We start from the raw sequence: 19,251 nt of genomic DNA on the forward strand, positions 1-19,251 counted from the left end.
CTGCCAATGACTGGAACGAACTGCAAAAATCTCTGAAGCTGGAGACTCATATCTCCCTCACTATCTTTAAGCACCAGCTGTCAGAGCAGCTCACAGATCACTGCACCTGTACATAGCCCATCTGTAAAAGCCCATCTATCTACCTACCTCATCCCCATACTGTATTTATTTATTTATCTTGCTCCTTTGCACCCCAGTATCTCTACTTGCTCATTCATCTTCTGCACATCTACCATTCCAGTGTTTAATTGCTATATTGTAATTACTTCGCACCATGGCCTATTTATTGCCTTAACTTACCTCATTTGCACTCACTGTATATAGACTTTTTGTTTTCTTTTGTTCTACTGTATTATTGACTGTATGTTTTGTTTATTCCATGTGTAACTCTGTGTTGTTGTATGTGTCGAATTGCTATGCTTTATCTTGGCCAGGTCGCAGTTGCAAATGAGAACTTGTTCTCAACTAGCCTACCTGGTTAAATAAAGGTGAAATAAATAAATAAATAAATAAAAAGATACTGTAATAAACATGGGAAAGTGCCAAATTCCTTACATAAGGGGAGAGCAGGCCATGTCTGTACTACAGAATGCAGAGCACACGGGAGAGTGGTGTTATTCAAAGTTGTGATGTCTTCACTGTTATTCTACAATGTAGAAAATAGTAAAAATAAAGAAAAATCCTGGAAATGGTAGGTGTGTCCAAACTTTTAACTGGTACTAGCTTAGGCTAGGCGGGACGAATTCGTCCCACCTACGTAACAGCCACGGCTATCCTGTGGCGCGATTTTCAAAACCTTAAAAATCCTATTACTTCAATTTCTCAAACATATGACTATTTTACAGCCATTTAAAGATAAGACTCTCGTTAATCTAACCACACTGTCCGATTTCAAAAAGGCTTTACAACGAAAGCAAAACATTAGATTATGTCAGCAGAGTACCAAGCCAGAAATAATCAGACACCCATTTTTCAAGCCAGCATATAATGTCACCAAAACCCAGAAGACAGCTAAATGCAGCACTCACCTTTGATGATCTTCATCAGATGACAACCCTAGGACATTATGTTATACAATACATGCATGTTTTGTTCAATCAAGTTCATATTTATATCAAAAACCAGCTTTTTACATTAGCATGTGACGTTCAGAACTAGCATACCCCCCGCAAACTTCCGGGGAATTCGCTAACATTTTACTAAATTACTCACGATAAACGTTCACAAAAAGCATAACAATTATTTTAAGAATTATAGATACAGACCTCCTCTATGCACTCGATATGTCCGATTTTAAAATAGCTTTTTGGTGAAAGCACATTTTGCAATATTCTAAGTACATAGCCCGGGCATCACGGGCTCGCTATTTAGACACCCGGCAAGTTTAGCACTCACCATAATCATATTTACTATTATAAAAATTTCATTACCTTTTGTTGTCTTCGTCAGAATACACACCCAGGACAGCTACTTCAATAACAAATGTTGGTTTGGTCCAAAATAATCCATCGTTATATCCGAATAGCGGCGTTTTGTTCGTGCGTTCCAGACACTATCCGAAATAGTAAAGAAGTGTCACGCGCTTGGCGCAATTCGTGACAATAAAATTCTAAGTATTCCATTACCGTACTTCGAAGCATGTCAACCGATGTTTAAAATCAATTTTTACGACATTTTTCTCGTAGAAAAGCGATAATATTCCGACAGGGAATCTCCTTTTCGGCAAGCAGAGGAAAAAATCCCAAAGGCGGGGGCGGTCGGGGTCACGCGCATAAGCTAGTGTCTCTTGATCGGCCACTTGAGAAAGGCGATAATGTGTTTCAGCCTGGGGCTGGAATGACGACATTCTGTTTTTTCCCGGGCTCTGAGCGCCTATGGACGACGTGGGAAGTGTCACGTTAGAGCAGAGATCCTTAGTAAATGATAGAGATGGAAAAGAAGTTCAACAAATGGTCAGACAGGCCACTTCCTGTAAAGGAATCTCTCAGGTTTTGACCTGCCATTTGAGTTCTGTTATACTCACAGACACCATTCAAACAGTTTTAGAAAATTTAGGGTGTTTTCTATCCATATGTAATAAGTATATGCATATTCTAGTTACTGAGTAGGAGTGGTAACCAGATTAAATCGGGTATGTTTTTTATCCAGCCGTGTCAATGCTGCCCCCTAGCCCTAACAGGTTAATTTATTTGAAAAATGAAGAAAAATGAAAAACCCTCTGGGTTTCCATTAGAATGGAACGGAAGATATAGAGCTGTACAACGTGACAGTCGGCAGTACAGTATTGGGCTGTACAGTACAGTATTGGGCTGTACAGTACAGTCGGCAGTACAGTATTGGGCTCTTTAGCTAAAGAATCCCTTTGTCGTGCTTAAGGGAGACCGGTTACAATTGTAAGTAGGCCTAATAAAAAGAATCCTACTTCTATTAGGCTGTTAAGCCTCATAGCCTACCTCAGCCAGTTAAGTTATTTTATATAGGTCTAGGCTCCAAAGAAATAGACTTCAATTAAGCCCTCTTGTTGTTTGTAAAGTCAAATTAAAATGAAGATTATTGTTGAAATGAATTGCTTGACTGGTGTAGGTTTTCTCCATCTGTTGGTGTGCAACACTTGCATAACAAGTTAGCTATATTTTCAGCACTAGCCACTGTTCACCTCCTATTGAATGCGCTGTGGTTGCCACCAGTTGTTTTTTAAAATGTAACCTTTATTTAACTAGGCAAGTCTGGTAAGAACAAATTCTTATTTACAATGAAGGCCTTTCCCCCGGCAAAACCCGGATAACGCTGGCCCAATTGTGCCCCACCCGATGGCACTCCCAATCACTGTCGGATGTGATAAAGCCTGAATTCGAACCAGGGACTGTAGTAAAGCCTCTTGCACCGAGATGCAGTGCCTTAGACCGCTGCCCCACTTGGGAGCCATGACCAATATATATATAGATATAGATATTTTTTTTCAGAACATTAACCGTGTGTAGGTAGATGTGGAAAGATTTGTTGCAAGTTGGGAAAGGGGGTGGGGTTCACACCTAGCTCAGCTATGAGACAAGTCTTTAGTAAAGGTTGAATAATCTATTGTTCAGCTAACAGCCCATCTTGCTACGCTTGTGAAAAACTAGTAATAATACTTTTTCCCCTTTCCACATGTTAAAGATTCCAATTGATAAAGTGTTTTTAGCCACAATCGGCCCCAACCCCAATTAATACATTTGGGCACAGTCGATAGCGTGCTGGACTTCGGGCTAGAATGTTGAGGGTTCGAAACCTGCTCCCTGCTTGTTTCATTACATTATTATGCCGGTCTCAGAGCAAATAGCCTGGATTGTTACTCCCATCTCGTTCCTGCTCTCTTCCACGTGTCATTCTCCGCCTGAGTGGCTCGCTTGTGGGCGTGCTGGCAGGATGTACTGTTTTTATTCTGTATATATGAATTACAAATCAGCCTTTACTTAAATCATGTTTCTAGTCTATTGCAAATTTACAATGTGTAATCATTGATGTCCCAGGAGCAGGAGTGGTAAAAACTGTTGAAGTGTATAATTGTAATACATACATGCAGACACATCATCATTCAAAGAATGGAGTTTGATACACCTGGCATTGAATATGACTGAAACAAACTTGCTAAATAGCGATTTTCGTATGTCTCTACATTAACTAACATATTCCTCTCAACTGTAAATGTTTTGCTTGACTCGTTATGATGTTATAATTACTTAAATTAGCTTCCACTGTAATGTTTTGTCAGCCATCTTTGCTGAAGAAAGTCACCAGGGACGGGTGGCTCGTGACAAATTCGACATTGGAACTGCTCGATATGATTGGTCATATAAAAACCTTGGGACCCAAATGCATAATGAGTGCTCTAAACTCCCCCTTGTGGTGGTCTGGAGCAATGAAGCCGTGACGCTGGGTACCTCTAAGTCCCGCAGTGTAAGCTCACAACTTTTAAAGAGGAACCACTGTATGCTGATGATTCAACCATATATGCATCAGCAACCACAGTTAATGAAGTCACTGAAACCCTTAACAAAGTGTCTGTTTTGGAATGAGTGACCAGTAATTAACTGGTCCTGAACATCTCTAAAACCAAGAGCATTGTATTTGGTTCAAATCATTCCCTTACTTCTAGACCTCAGCTGAATCTGGTAATGAATGGTGTAGCTGTTGAACAAGTTGAGGATACTAAATGACTTGGTGTTACCTTAGATTGTAAACAGTCATGGTCAAAACATATAGATCCAATGGTTGTAAAGATGGGGAGATGTCTGTCAGTAATAAAGAGATACTCTGATTTTTTGACACCACACTCCACAAAGCAAGTCCTGCAGGCTGTAGTTTTATCTTATATTGATTATTGTCCAGTCATATGGTCCAGTGATGCAAAGAAAGAAATAGTTAAGCTGCAGCTGGCCCAAAACAGAGTGGCACGTCTTGCTCTTCATTGTAATCAGAGGGCAAATATTAATACTATTCATACTATTCTCTTGGCTGAGAGTTGAGGAAAGACTCACTTCTTGTTTTTGTAAGAAACAATGTGTTGGAAATTCCAAATTGTTTGCATAGTCAACTTACACACAGTACTGACACAAACACACATCCCACCAGATATGCCACCAGGGGTCTTTTCACAGTCCCCAGGTCCAGAACAAACTCAAAGAAATGTACAGTATTATCCAGAGCCATGAGGGCATGGAACTCCCTTCCATCTTATATAGCACAAGTTCTTTTTTTTTTTAATAAAGCAGCACCTCACTGCACAATGCCTCTCCCTCTACTTGTGTGTATGTACTGACATGTATGTGTAACTGATGGATGCACACACACGCACACACACACACACTCTCCATGTTATTGTTTTTAAATATACTGCTCAAAAAAATAAAGGGAACACTTAAACAACACATCCTAGATCTGAATGAAAGAAATAATCTTATTAAATACTTTATTTACATAGTTGAATGTGCTGACAACAAAATCACACAAAAATAATCAATGGAAATCCAATTTATCAACCCATGGAGGTCTGGATTTGGAGTCACACTCAAAATTAAAATGGAAAACCACACTACAGGCTGATCCAACTTTGATGTACGTGCAGTATCTCTACGTGCGCACTCATCTTCTGCACATCTATCATTCCAGTATTTAATTGCTATATTGTAATTATTTCTCCTTATTTAGTGCCTTACCTCCCTTATCCTACCTCATTTGCATACCCTGTATATAGACTTTTTCTATTGTATTATTGACTGTATGTTTGTTTATTCCATGTGTAGCTCTGTTGTTTGTGTCGCACTGCTTTGCTTTATCTTGTCCAGGTCACAGTTGTAAATGAGAATTTGACCTCAACTGGCCTACCTGGTAAAAAAAAGTGAAATAAATATAAAACAGAGATCAATCATCAATTCAACTAAATCAGATAGCTCGCTACGGCCCGCTGCCTAAAGTTCAGTAGCCGAAATCTACGCCCCTTCGTCTGTGATTGGTCAACAGTATGGATTCTTTAATGAAGTGTTTGTCGTCATTCAACGGCAGACGACTTGTTTTCATGCACAGTTTTTCACTTGAGAAATACTGCATCAAACATCTCAGACTAAGACGTCAACATTAATGACAGAATTCTTGATTATGCGAGGCACTGAAGTTCGCGTCGCCTAGGTGAGTTCTGCTAGGAGAAAACCGAAACTAGTATGCAGATGCCTTAATAGTATCCCACCCAGAATCCTCCACATGGGGTCCCTTAGGTGAGGAGTGTTAATGTCTCATCCTCTCCCATTCCCCTTCTCTCCTCTCCTCTCCCTCTCCCGCTCTTCCCTTTCCCTCCTGTCCTTTCTTCCACTGTAACGGTTGTCGTCGGGAATAGAGGACCAAAACGCAGCAGGAATGTGGATGCTCATCTTGTCATTTATTTTTAAATAAAGAGAACACCAAAATAACAAACCGAAAAACGCACAAATAACAAAACAGTCTTGTCAGGCTCACACAGGCAAAACAAGAAACAATCTCCCACAAACAATTACCCATATATAGGACTCTCAATCAGAGGCAACGAGAAAACACCTGCCTCCAATTGAGAGTCCAACCCCAATAAACCAGACATAGAAATACAAAAGACTAGAGACCACATAGAAATACAAACATAGAACATTACCCAAAACCCTGGAAAATAATAAATCAAACGCCCTACTAAATAAACCACCACCCCGAACCACAAAACAAATACCCTCTGCCACGTCCTGACCAAACTACAATAACAAATAACCCTTATACTGGTCAGGACGTGACAGTACCCCCCCCTAAAGGTGCAGACCCCGGATGCACCTCATAAATAAAAACATTTAAAAACATTTTTTTTTTTTTTATCCTCCTAAACTAAAGGGAGGGAAGGGAGGGTGGCTGCTGTCACCGACGGAACTTGTGCTACACCCCCCCTCCCCAACCCACCTATACAGGAGGTGGTTCTGGCTCCGGCCTACTGTCCTCCCAAATGCAAACAGACTTGATCAGTTTCGGGCCGTAGGCAGACTCCCCTCATTCCGGATCGTAGGCAGACCTCTTCCGTTCCACACTGTAGGCAGACTTATTTGATACACCGTTACTCATATTTAGTTCTGGATTGTCAATAGACTTACTCAGTTCCGGGTTGCTGATAGACTCCCTTGGTTCCGGGTCATAGGCAGACTCACCCGGTTCTGGGTCACAGGCAGACCCCTTCGGTTCTGGGTCACAGGCAGACCCCTTCGGTTCCGGGTCACAGGCAGACCCCTTCGGTTCCGGGTCACAGGCAGACCCCTTCGGTTCCGGGTCACAGGCAGTCTCCCTCGGTTCCGGACTAGACACTGTTGCCGGATTCTCTGGACTGCACACTGTTGCCGGATACTCTGGACTGCACACTGTTGCCGGATACTCTGGACTGCACACTGTTGCCGGATACTCTGGACTGCACACTGTTGCCGAACTCTCGAGGCTGGGCTGACGCACTGGAAGCCTGATGCGTGGTACTGGTACTGGATGTGCCAGTCTGGGGACACGCATCTCAGGGCTAGTGCGGGGAACGGGAACAGGCCGAGTCGGACTAGGTTGACGCACTGGAAGCCTGATGCGTGGTGCTGGTACTGGAGGTATCAGCCTGGGAACACGCACCTCAGGGCTAGTGCGGGGAGCGGGAACAGGACGAGTCGGACTGGGCTGACGCACTGGAAGCCTGATGCGTGGTGCTGGAGGTATCAGCCTGGGAACACGCACCTCAGGGCTGGTGCGGGGAGCGGGAACAGGCCGAGTCGGACTGGGTTGACGCACTGGACCGTAGAGGCGTACTGGCAGTCTCAAGCGCAGAACTGGCATCGCTTTTACTGGCTGGATGCCCACTACCCCCTGGCAAATGCGGGGCGCTGGTATAGCGCGTTCCCGGCCTAAAAATACTTGGCCTCGCCACAGTACCCATTACCCCGAAGCACGGGACCTGTCCATTCACTGGTTGCCCAGAAAAGGTACGGGGATTTGGCCTGGGGCTCACTCCTTGCCCAGCCAAACTACCCATGTGACCCCCCCAAAAAAATTATTGGGGCTGCCTCTCGGGCTTAAACGCCAGTCGTGTTCCTCGGTAGCGTTCCCGGTCCTTACCCGACTTCCTCCATGGGCCCTCTCCGGCCAGAATCTGCTCCCACGTCCATTTCTCCCGCCAGTCCATGTCGAAATCCCTTTGCTCCTTACTCTGCTGCTTGGTCCATTTGTGGTGGGAGATTCTGTAACGGTTGTCGTCGGGAATAGAGGACCAAAACGCAGCAGGAATGTGGATGCTCATCTTGTCATTTATTTTTAAATAAAGAGAACACCAAAATAACAAACCAAAAAAACACACAAACAACAAAACAGTCTTGTCATGCTCACACAGGCAAAACAAGAAACAATCTCCCACAAACACTACACCAAACAATTACCCATATATAGGACTCTCAATCAGAGGCAACGAGAAAACACCTGCCTCCAATTGAGAGTCCAACCCCAATAAACCAGACATAGAAATACAAAAGACCAGAGACCACATAGAAATACAAACATAGAACATTACCCAAAACCCCGGAAAATAATAAATCAAACGCCCTACTAAATAAACCACCACCCCGAACCACATAAAACAAATGATGCAGGGCGGGAGAGAAGAAGAGAAGAATGGAGGAGAGTAGTGATGAAGGGGAGGAACTGAGGGGATTAATGTTCAGGTGGTCTAAGTTCAGGAGGAGTTCACTGTAAATGTAACTTTCTGCACTCGCAGTCAGCAACCTTTCAGATGCTCCATCTGTGTTCCATGCCTCTGTAAGAAAAGCTAAATGGAGGCCTGACAGCTCTCGCTCAATACAGAGCACAATCACTGCCGGAGCCAGATACCTATCAGTACACCCATCCTCACCTCATTCACACGCTCCCTCCAACTGGCTCTCTGTCACTTTTTATTCTGCAACTATCCTCCCTGGCATCTGCACCACTACAGTATATCCTCCTGTTCCCTCTGCCTCTGGTGAAGTGGTGTATAGGGTGATTTGCTGACGCTCTGTGTTTGTAAATTGTGTGTTTGCCTGAGATGAATACATATTTTTGAGATGATAAAGATTAGGTGTCTAATAAGAGATAATCTCACTCTCTCTCACACACATTTTCTCTCTGTTTGTCCTTCCTTCACTCTCTGTTCCCTCTGCTATGCTCTGCGACTTAGGGTAGATGAAGGTGTCAGGTTAGATGGGATCAATAGGGGACTTGTCAGGACTCACGTTGGAGAGCATTAGTGGGGGGCCCAGGTCGAGAAACAGCATATCAGTTTTTCTAATCGATGCCATAATTACTTCTCCTCCCTACAAAGGCCACCCAAGACCCGCTCAATTGTTTACTCAGTATTTCCTTCATCTCCTGTTGATTCACCAAACAAATGACATGTGTAAGAGTGTGTGTGGTGTGTGTGTGTGTGCATGTGAGAGAGAGGGGGGGAGAAAGGTAGAGTCATGAGCGAGAGGGATGGAGACCAGAAGTGCGTTCAGTTCGCTTGAATGTTTGCTATGTTGTGGATTTTTTTGTACTGAATGATACATTTCCCCCAAACTTTCTTTTACGTTCTTGAACAGACTTTGAGGTATGTTTACTCCCGTTTGGTGGGTGTGGAAAGGTGTGGCTTGAAGCAATGAGTGACTTATTTAAAGAGCAGTGGCCATGCTGACAGTATTCCCCAACTCACAACCCAACCCCTCCCTTTTTTCAATGAAATGTTCCAGAATGTAAAAACGTACTGAACGCAGCCCAGAAGTTGAATGGTGTGCTAGTGTGTGACAGCTTGAGTTTAAGTGGAGGTGTGTTTTGTGCATGAGATTAACGACCTTTAAAGTGCCATTTTGTCTCCATTCTGATGCGCTGCTGTTGGGGCTGCACTTGTACAGATGACCTGCCCCTGTTAATTACTTCGTTAATGACTCATCCTCGTTAATGATGTTTGCAGTCTCTGGAGCAACGAAATTAGCAGAGGACTTGGGGCAGGCAGGAGAAAAAAAAGAGGGGGAAATGGTAAAAAGCAAACATTAAAGTGCTTGGGATTAGTGGGAGGGGTTCTGCTGGAGAGCTCTCTCTTGTGCGGTAGAGGACACATTCTGAAAATGGCTTCAAACAGGAATGTTTTAGTCAATCAAAAGTACTGGATTTCCCTGTGGAATAGCAGCTCAGAGAGAGAGAGATCATGTCCATCATTGAGCATAGCTCCCATTCCTTCTTTGTTCAAAAGCACATGTACATTCTTAAAAAGAGAGGTTATATCTGGAACCTAAAAGTTTTTTTGGGCTGTCCGCATAGGAGAACCCTTTGAAGAACCCTTGTTAGTTCCAAGTATAATTGTTTTGGGTTCCATGTAGAACCCTTTCCACTGAGGGTTCTACATGGAACCCAAAATGGTTCTACCTGGAACCAAAAAGGTTTTTACCTGGAACCAAAATGGGGACAGTCGCATTTTGGAACCCTTTTTTCTAAGAGTGTCTAAGAGTGTACTATTCACATATACTGTATGTCAGTAAAATGTGACTTGAATTGGTTATGGAGGACATTCGAGTCATCCTTTGTCCATTAATGTAGCAAGATATGAGTTTCTCCTCACACTCATACAACTACCTCTAAAGTGAAGACTGACGTATGCTGACCTACTGTACACCTTATTACACAGTGAAGGTTTTCTTCCTGGTCTGTATACAAACACATCATATGTGCATGCTATAGATGTGTACACATACACATGCACTCATCCTTATTTCACCCCATACACACCTCATGTGAACATACACATGTACTCACCATATACAGCTCTATAACAACCCAGTGATTGGCCAGTAGAAGCTGCAGCCTCACCTTGTCCTCGCTGTACCCCAGTCATAATAATGTGTTTGTATCATGTCACCGGGCTGTACCAATTGCCAACGTAGTATTGTTCAGTGATAATGGATCATTCGTTACACTGGGGCTCATGGGAAGAGAGATGAGTTGACATGGGCAAGGAGAGCTCAAGGATAGCGTGGCAGCCATTCCCTGTGTTCATTCGAGTTGTTCTGTCCTGTGATAGACTCATTGGCCACTCTGACCTTAATGACGTGTGGAGTTGTTCTCTGTGTTATCCTCAGAACTGACGGTTGACTGATAGTCCCACACCCATTCCCAGGCCTCTCCTGCTCTGCTCTCCTCTACTCTGCCCGGCTCAAATGAAATGAATAAACACATTTTTGCATGAATACCGGTGGGATGGAAATGGCCTGAGGAAAGGGAGAGAGAGAGAGGAGGAGGTGGAGGGGGGAAAGCTGTTCAGCAGTCTGTCTTCAGTTCAACCCTGTCACATTCTCTGTTACGATGGTAATCATTCTCACTCAAAATATTCTTTAAAAAGTTTTGCTCTAACTTTAGGTAAGTTAGACTATTGGCTGAGCTCTAAACTCATATGGAGATGGCTACTGTGCTCCTCTTGAGGGTATTAACCTGCACTGCAGATGTCTAGGCAGCGCTCTGCCTGATCAATCATTGTTATGCTGGCCGATTTACTCTGTTTATTGATTGTTTATCTTCTGTTCTCTTTTCCTACTCTCAGACTTTGTTGTATACTGATTTCAGACTGTACTTAAGAAACAGTGATACTGTTGAGTCCTGGTATCAGCTTGTTGCTGTGCCTGTCTGTACGTGTATACAACAGATATGGTTTTCCCAAATGTGGATCTTGGAAAATAAAATGTCTCTTTTGCATACCTTGCTACATATTTCCTCTTTGGGTAAATCCATTTGAATTCAATCACTTTCTGACAGCACCCCTTTTGATTTGAATGAAACCTTCCATACATATTTGCCCATTGTAGAAGTGCTCAGAGAGTGACTTTTTGGACCTGAATGCCAAAACAAGAAATGAAGGTGCTCAAAGTTGACCTATTTTGCATACTCACCATACCATGAGACATCCATGTCTTCATCACTGGAAATGATAGACGGTTGACATTGATCTAATTAAAAAGCTTACAAACAGGGTTGTTGAACTATCTTTTGAATTGAAAAAAAAAGGTTTTAACCTTAAACGTCAATGATCAAAATGTTTTAAATATTCGCATATGTTGTAGCTTAAACCCTATTTTATATAATCAGAAGTTGTTGTGTTGTGCATGCCATCGGTTGAGACACAACATGCTCTTGAATACAGGGTTTTTAAATCAAAAGGAGGGATGCTGTCAAAAAGTGATTGAGTTCATATGGATTTACCTCTTTCTCTCTCCTTATCTCTCTTGTAATAGTGTGAAGATGGTGCTGCTGTGGACTGCTGGAGACATCTTCAAGACAGCATACTTTGTGATGAACGACAGCCCGTTTCAGTTCTGGGTGTGTGGGGCGGTCCAGATCCTTATCGACGTAGCCATCCTGCTGCAGGTGCTTTACTATGGACAGGACATCGGAGTCAAACTGGGCTGAACCCTCATAACCTTCTCATACACCCATGCTCTTAATCAAACTTGTGCCTTACCATGTCTATTTTTTTAATTAGATAGAGAATACCAGAGAGTGTATGTTTTTGTCTTTGAGGCTATTTATTTGTTTTCATGGGTAATTTTTTGTGGTAGTAACTGAATGGTAGCAGAGCAGCCAGGCACTGTGTGTTTGTGTGCGTGTATATGTGTTTTTGCTTTTACTATCCTTGTGGGGACCAGAAGTTCTAACAAGGATAGTAAAACAAAGAAATAATTTGGACAAGTGGGGACATTTTGTGTGTGTGGGTGACTCCTTCATTGTGTTTTTAAGATTAAATATAGACATATGTATGTGTTTGTTAGTGTGTGGCGCCATGGGCATTCGTGGCACTTAGGTGCAGGGCAACGCCACAGAATGTACACATTACAGTATATCTACAGGAAGCATGGGCCACATTCATCTCTCTAAAACAGCTATTTCTGGACAGTTTATATATGCTTTGTCTTACTATCACAGACGGGAGGTTTCTACTCACCAGGAAGAACTGCCTTTGACTCAGAGGGAAAGGAGAATGAACTGTATTGCAAAAATTGATACTTGGTATCACAGCTATCTAAATCAACAATTCTCCATTCCGTCTTATCACCCACATACAGCACAATTATATAAGGATCCATTAAAACATAGTGTTAGTCTTGGATTTTTCCTTCAAGCTTTGCTAACGAGTACTCCTGCCATACTGAAGACGTTTCAATGGTCAGTTGTGAGGGAACATTGTAGAATAAATTGTTATGGTGTTCTGAGTCTGGTGATTTAGAGAGAAAATAATGGAGACTTCCCGGCTCATTTAGTCTGTGGTCACATCAGTGTCGGTCGTCAATTTCATGCTGTTTAGTTTTACTGAGCGCTATCTGAGAAGACTGAGCTGTGTCTTTCTGGTTGGGAACAGCTTGATTGTCATCAGAGGGACATTTAGTTTTCTCTCATTTGACGCCAGTCATGACCATCACAGTCCTCCTAAATGGTTTAACGCTATAGACACCCTGCTGGAATGAGGAGAGAGAGAGATGGATGATCAGCTGAATGAACGTCTGTGCCTGCCTGCCTGTCTTCCTCAGATGTGACCTTTATCCATGGCCAGTCTGTATGTGGCTGTGGCCTCCCAGTGCTGAGACTGTGACAATAATTTGCATGGCTAATGTTTGCACAGCATGCAGAAAGACCCCCGTCCCGTTAGGTTTCCCATCAGTAGCTGACAGCCCTTCCTGCCTCTGCCTGGCAGTGTGAAGCTGAAAACCAGGGCAGATACAGGTAACTGCCAAAATAAAGGAAACACAACAAAAAGTGTCTTAATAGGGCGTTGGGCCACCACGAGCCAGAACAGCTTCAATGCACCTTGGCATAGATTCGACAAGTGTCTTGAACTCTACTGGAGGGATGCGACACCATTTTTCCTCGAGAAATTCCGTAATTTGGTGTTTTGATGGTGGTGGAAAATGCTGTCTCAGGCACTGCTCCAGAATCTCCCATAAGTGGGTTGAGATCTGGGGACTGAGATGTCCACGGCATATGGCTTACATAGTTTTCATGCTCATCAAACCATTCAGTGACCACTTGTGCACTGTGGATGGGGGCATTGTCATCCTAAGTGAGAATAGCCATGGTAGCCAAAATAATAGCCTGCCCAGCATTTCTATACATGACCCACACCTGTGTTTAGGCACCTGCTTTCAATATACTTTGTATCCCTCATTTACTCAAGTGTTTCCATTATTTTGGCAGTTACCTGTAGATTGCCTGTAAAAAGTGTGTGATGCCATCCTCCACATAAAGAAAATAAATGTAGGCTTGACTTGAATTCTATTCATTTCAAGAGGTGTTAAGTTAGGTAGCTGGAAGGACCATACTCAAATCTAACTAATGGGTGCATCCCTTGCTGACGCCGCCAGATCTTACAACGCCTGGAAAGGTATTATACGTATCAGCTAACCACATCATATATTATAGCAATCTGTCAGTCAATGACACAGTCAATGACGTGGCATGAAAACACTGGTTGATGCATTCAATATCTAAGCAGGGGAACACAACCAAAACCTACCCCCAATCCCCAAATTATTTGATTCTGCATTTTTATGAACTGTATGTTCACATGGTTTTATTGTTTTAAAGTATACTTGGCAAAAACAATGACATTATTTATCATCATTCTTATATTGCCATATTATAGTCAGTTGGTACAAGAAGGCTTCTTGTGTTGTTTTCTTATTGCGTCTGTATCCTATCAGTTGCCTTCTTGTGATGTTTTCCCATAAACTCAGATTGTCTGTGTGTTAATGTGTTCCTCCCTATGTTTAATATACTGGGTCTGGCTAGCCAGCCTTTTATTCCCCAGGAAATTAGGATAACCCTTCCAATGACAATCTATCAACCAACTCTTTATACCAACTCTTTATAGAGTATATGTTTTTGCCTTTAAACTTCAAACATACTGAAAGTATATTCATTGTTTTTAGATATGTGTTTGGGATATGTCCACATAAACTATGTGCTTTGTGTGGATGTCTGCTACTGTCAAAATGTTCCCAAAAAAGTCACATCTCAAGACTTTTACCAAACGGTGCTGTAATTACAGTTTGGTTGTAAAAAATGATTTAGAGATGAGATATCTGCGTGGATAAACACTGTTTTAACATCAAAAGATGTACTTTCAAAATTGTGAGCTATGCCAAAGCTAAACTACATAGGAAATAATATATAAATGTGTTTTGTTGTAAGATCAGTTACTGTCCAAGTGGTCAAATTTACCAAAGTCTGTTGTAGGAAATAAAATTAAAGTGTGTATCTAGGAAATGCTTGTATTTACCCAAACATTCATTCTTATAAACCATTCATAGCAACACCTGGTCATTTTTCATATTTCTGTAAGGTGATGTGTGTACAGAGTGAGGCGACCGCCAAGTATTTATTTGTGTCGGTTTGATGAGAGTAGGAATACCCTGCCTGTGAAACACTGTTCAAATCCTATATTCCAAGCCTCTTCTCCCTGTCATGGTGCAGATGAACTGGGAGATGAATATTCATTAAGAAGCTTCTTCTCCACTCCTGGGTAATGTATTACCATAGCTCCCTATAGGTCTATGTAGAGGAGGTCCAGGGGGACGGTATGTCCAGGAGGAGATTGGTAGAACATGAAATATTAAAACCTGAGGGAGGGACGGTCTCTAGATTATAGATGAGATATGTCTCTCCTCTCTAATATTCTACATGTTCCGCACTTCTAGACAGGCCCAGCCATTAATGATGCTGTGTCACATTGTCAATGCTGGGTAATCATCCTTGACTCTGGGCCGAGGTGTGCAGGGTGGGATAGGGGTATTTGATATTTTATTAGGATCCCCATTAGCTTTACAAAAGCAGCAGCTACTCTTCCTGGGGTCCACATAAAACATGAAACATGACATAATACAGAGCATTAATAGACAAGAACAGCTCTAGAACAGAACTATATCAATTTTAAAAAGGCACACGTAGCCTAAATATCAATACATACACACAAACTATGAAGGTCAAATAGGGGTGTTGCTTTATCTGTTTTTTAAACCAGGTTTGCTGCTCATTTGAGCAATATGCAATAATGTCTCTATATAATACTGTATGCATTATTGAATTTGTTATGGATTTGGGGATTGTGAAAAGACCCCTGGTGGCTTGTCTGGTAGGGTAAATGTGTGTGTGTCAGAGCTGTGTGTAAGTTGACTATGCAAACAATTTGTGATTTTCAACCCATTAAAGTTTCTTATAAAAATAAGTGATGCAATCAGTCTCTCCTCAACTTTTAACCAAGAGAGACTGGCATGCATAGTATTTATATTAGCCCTCGGATTACAATGATGAGCAAGACGTGCCCTCTGTTCTGGGCCAGATGCAGCTTAACTAGGTCTTTCCTTGCAGCACTCAACCACACGACTGGACAATAATCAAGATTAGACAAACTAGAACCTGCAGGACTTGCTTTTTGGAGTGTGATGTCAAAAAAGCAGAGCCTCTCTTTATTACGGAAAGATCTCTCCCCATCTTTACAACCATTGACTCTACAGTATATGTTTTGGCCATGACAGTTTACAATCTAAGGTAACACCAAGTAATTTAGTCTCCTCAACTTGTTCAACAGCCACATCATTCATTACCAGATTCAGCTGACGTCTAGAACTTAGGGAATGATATGTACCAAATACAATGCTCTTAGTTTTAGAGATGAAGAAGTGGTGTTCCATGCTGGGAGCAGGACAGGCCGAGTCCAGGCAGCCACACAGCCCTTCCCCATGATGGATGACCTCATCTGGCTCTGACTGTGGCCTCAACAGGTAGCCCTGTGACTGAGAGCTTGGCAGAGCACGTTACTGTTCACCTTAAAGCACATACTGTAACTCTGACCTAACATATAGTCTAGGCCAAGAAAACAGCTGAGCTCACCTAAAAATATAATGGAATAGTAGGAAACCTAAAGGCATTATGGTTGGTAATTTCACCTACTTCACAGTATTTTGGGAGTCAACTGACTGAGCAACCCTCCCATCTCAAATTGGTTTTCTGTGGCAAGATTTATGAAACTGTTGTCCTTCGCTTTTTTGAGGGTATTTTCTTAGGATCCCCATCAGCTGTTGCAAAAGCAGCAGCTACTCTTCCTAGGGTCCACAAAAGACATGAAACATAATACAGAATGGCATAATACAGAACATCAATAGACAAGAACAGCTCAAGGACAGAACTACAGACATTTTTATAAGGCACACGTAGCCTACATATCAGTGCATACACACCAACTATTTAGGTCAAACGGGAGAGACGTTTGCCGTGAGGTGTTGCTTTATCTGTTTTTTGAAACCAGGTTTACTGTTTATTTGAGCAATATGAGATGGAAGGAAGTTCCATGCAATAAGGGCTCTATATAACACTGTATGCTTTCAATTTGTTCTGGATTTGGGGACTGTGAAAAGACCCGTGTGTCACGCCCTGGCCATTGAGAGGGTTTTGGTTCTCTGTTTTTGGTTAGGCCAGGGTGTGACTAGGGTGGGCGTTCTATGTTCCTTTTTCTATGTTGGTGTATTACTTTGTTTCGGCCGTGTATGGCTCTCAATCAGGAACAGCTGTAGATCGTTGTTGCTGATTGAGAGTCATACATAGGCAGCCTGTTTTTCCTTTGGGGTTTGTGGGTGAATATTTTCCTGTTTAGTTTTGTATCCTGACAGAACTGTTGCTGGTCGTTTTTTGGTTTATTTTTGTATAGTGTTCATTCGGTCCATTAAATTCATTTAAGATGAACACATCCTCCGCTGCACCTTGGTCTCATTTTGACGACGGCCGTTACACCGTGGTGGTATGTCTGGTGGGATAAGTGTGTGTGTCAGAGCTGTGTGCATGTTGATTATGCAAACAATTTGGAATTTTCAACAAATAAATGTTTCTCATAAAAAGAAGAAGTAATGCAGTCAGTCTCTCCTCAAGTCTTAGCCAAGAGAGACTGGCATGCATATTATTTATATCGGCCCTCTGATTACAATGAAGAGCAAAACGTGCCGCTCTGTTCTGGGCCAGCTGCAGCTTAACTATGTCTTTCCTTGCTGCACTGGACCACACGACTGGACATTAATCAAGAATAGACAAAACTAGAGTCTGCAGAAGTTGCTTTTTGGAGTGTGGTGTCAAAAAATCTGAGCATCTCTTTATTCCGGCCAGACCTCTCCCCATCTTTAAAACCATTGAATCTGTATGTTTTGACCATGACAGTTTACAATCTAAGGTAAGGCCAAGTAATTTAGTCTCCTCAACTTGTTCAACAGCGACACCATTCATTACCAGATTCAGCTGAGGTCTAGAACTTAAGGAATGATTTGTCCCAAATACAATGCTTTTAGTTTTAGAGATGTTCAGGACCAGTTTATTTCTGGCCACCCATTCACTACTATTTTTCCCGTCTGAGATTAAGTTTGGAGTGGAAAAATAATCTTCTGTGTAGAGATTTATGTTTGTATTAACTGGCTGTTACAGGTGGTGTCCCACAGGAAACGTAGGCTCCCAGAGTGCAGTGTGTATTTATTACAGGAAAAGGCTAGATGTGTCATATTTCAAGAGGACATTGCTGTTATGTCCGAGTCAGTAAGCAAGATGGAAGTAAACAGCTAAGCAACAACAAAGACTTAGTGACGGGTGGATGTGGTTTTTTGATTAGAGAGATGGGGCTTGGGGCTAAGATACTGCTCTTTCTACTCTGAAAGGAAATCAAGGACTTAGAGATTAACTCAACACTAGATATGGGAAGTGAAATGTAGTAGTTGCCTGGCTACCCAGACTCCTTGCTCAGGCCAAACGCTGCGCCACGCCCTCAACATTAGTTTCCTCTCCAGAATGAGTCTAGATTTGAGTACCTACCCGAACCTTCACCGAATGTAAACACATTCGGGGACGTCTGATTGGTACAGAAACTGATGGGTTGGGCCAGAGCCAGAACACATGTTGGTAAAGTGGCGGTTTGAAAATTGGCTTTGATACTCTGATTGGTTAGAGATTACTTTGTTTCGTACAGTGACCCTAGTGAACCTCATCATAACAAACGACTTCAATGATGGCAGTCTCAGACTAAAGTATGTAGCGAATGACAGAGCAGCGGAACAATTTAGTTTGAGTCATCAGGATAATGTTGAAGTATTTTGTCATGCAACACATTCTGCAGGTGACTTTCTCCAGGCCATCAACTCAAATCAAATTGTCTGTGAAGTTATGTGACGAACAAGGCTGTCTTCTCCATCGCCGTTCCCCATTTCAAGTTCACTCCTCCAGGCATGTTAACAACTCTGTAATAACCTGAAGATCCCACCATCTACCATTTATTTACCAGACCAACCACCCCTTAATAACCCATTACTGCCTGACCCTGGGTAATGAATGACGTGGGCAGACACAGTGGATGTGGGGAGGTAGAAAGGCACAGGAGTCATATATTTAAACCTTCCTAAGTGCCCCTCTCTCTGGGCCCAGGCTAAATGACTCAATATGTTAGTGTAATGAGAAGGGCCATGCGAGAGGCTGGGAGAGAGAGGGTGAAATATCTGCCCTGTCACTGGACTGCAGCTGCTCGCCTGACTGGAACGTTGGGGTTGTTTCCCATATGTTTCCAGGATTCAAGGGGAGGTGGAAGCCATGCATTTTTCTCCTTATTACTTTAGCTTTCGCTGCTCTTTTTTCCTCGTTGGTATGAAAGGTCACGCGTCGATCCACGCA

The 19,251-nt window shown here is 42.5% G+C and overlaps 1 protein-coding gene across 4 annotated transcripts in view; it reads left to right on the plus strand.

The window, feature by feature from the left end:
- LOC106573699 (solute carrier family 66 member 2) overlaps positions 1-17,299 on the plus strand; it is a 95,006-nt gene extending 77,707 nt beyond the window's left edge. For all 4 annotated transcript variants that reach the window (XM_082962691.1, XM_014148987.3, XM_014148985.3 and 1 more), the window contains exon 5: positions 11,799-17,299. In XM_082962691.1, the coding sequence (XP_082818817.1) occupies positions 11,799-11,973 (175 nt within the window). In that variant the 3' untranslated portion in view covers positions 11,974-17,299. The remainder of the gene's footprint in view (positions 1-11,798) is intronic.
- The last annotated feature ends 1,952 nt before the right edge of the window (positions 17,300-19,251 follow it).

Source organism: Salmo salar, chromosome 16 (genome assembly GCF_965601325.2).
Source record: "Salmo salar chromosome 16, fSalSal1, whole genome shotgun sequence".
In the NCBI taxonomy this organism is placed as follows: Eukaryota; Metazoa; Chordata; class Actinopteri; order Salmoniformes; family Salmonidae; genus Salmo; species Salmo salar.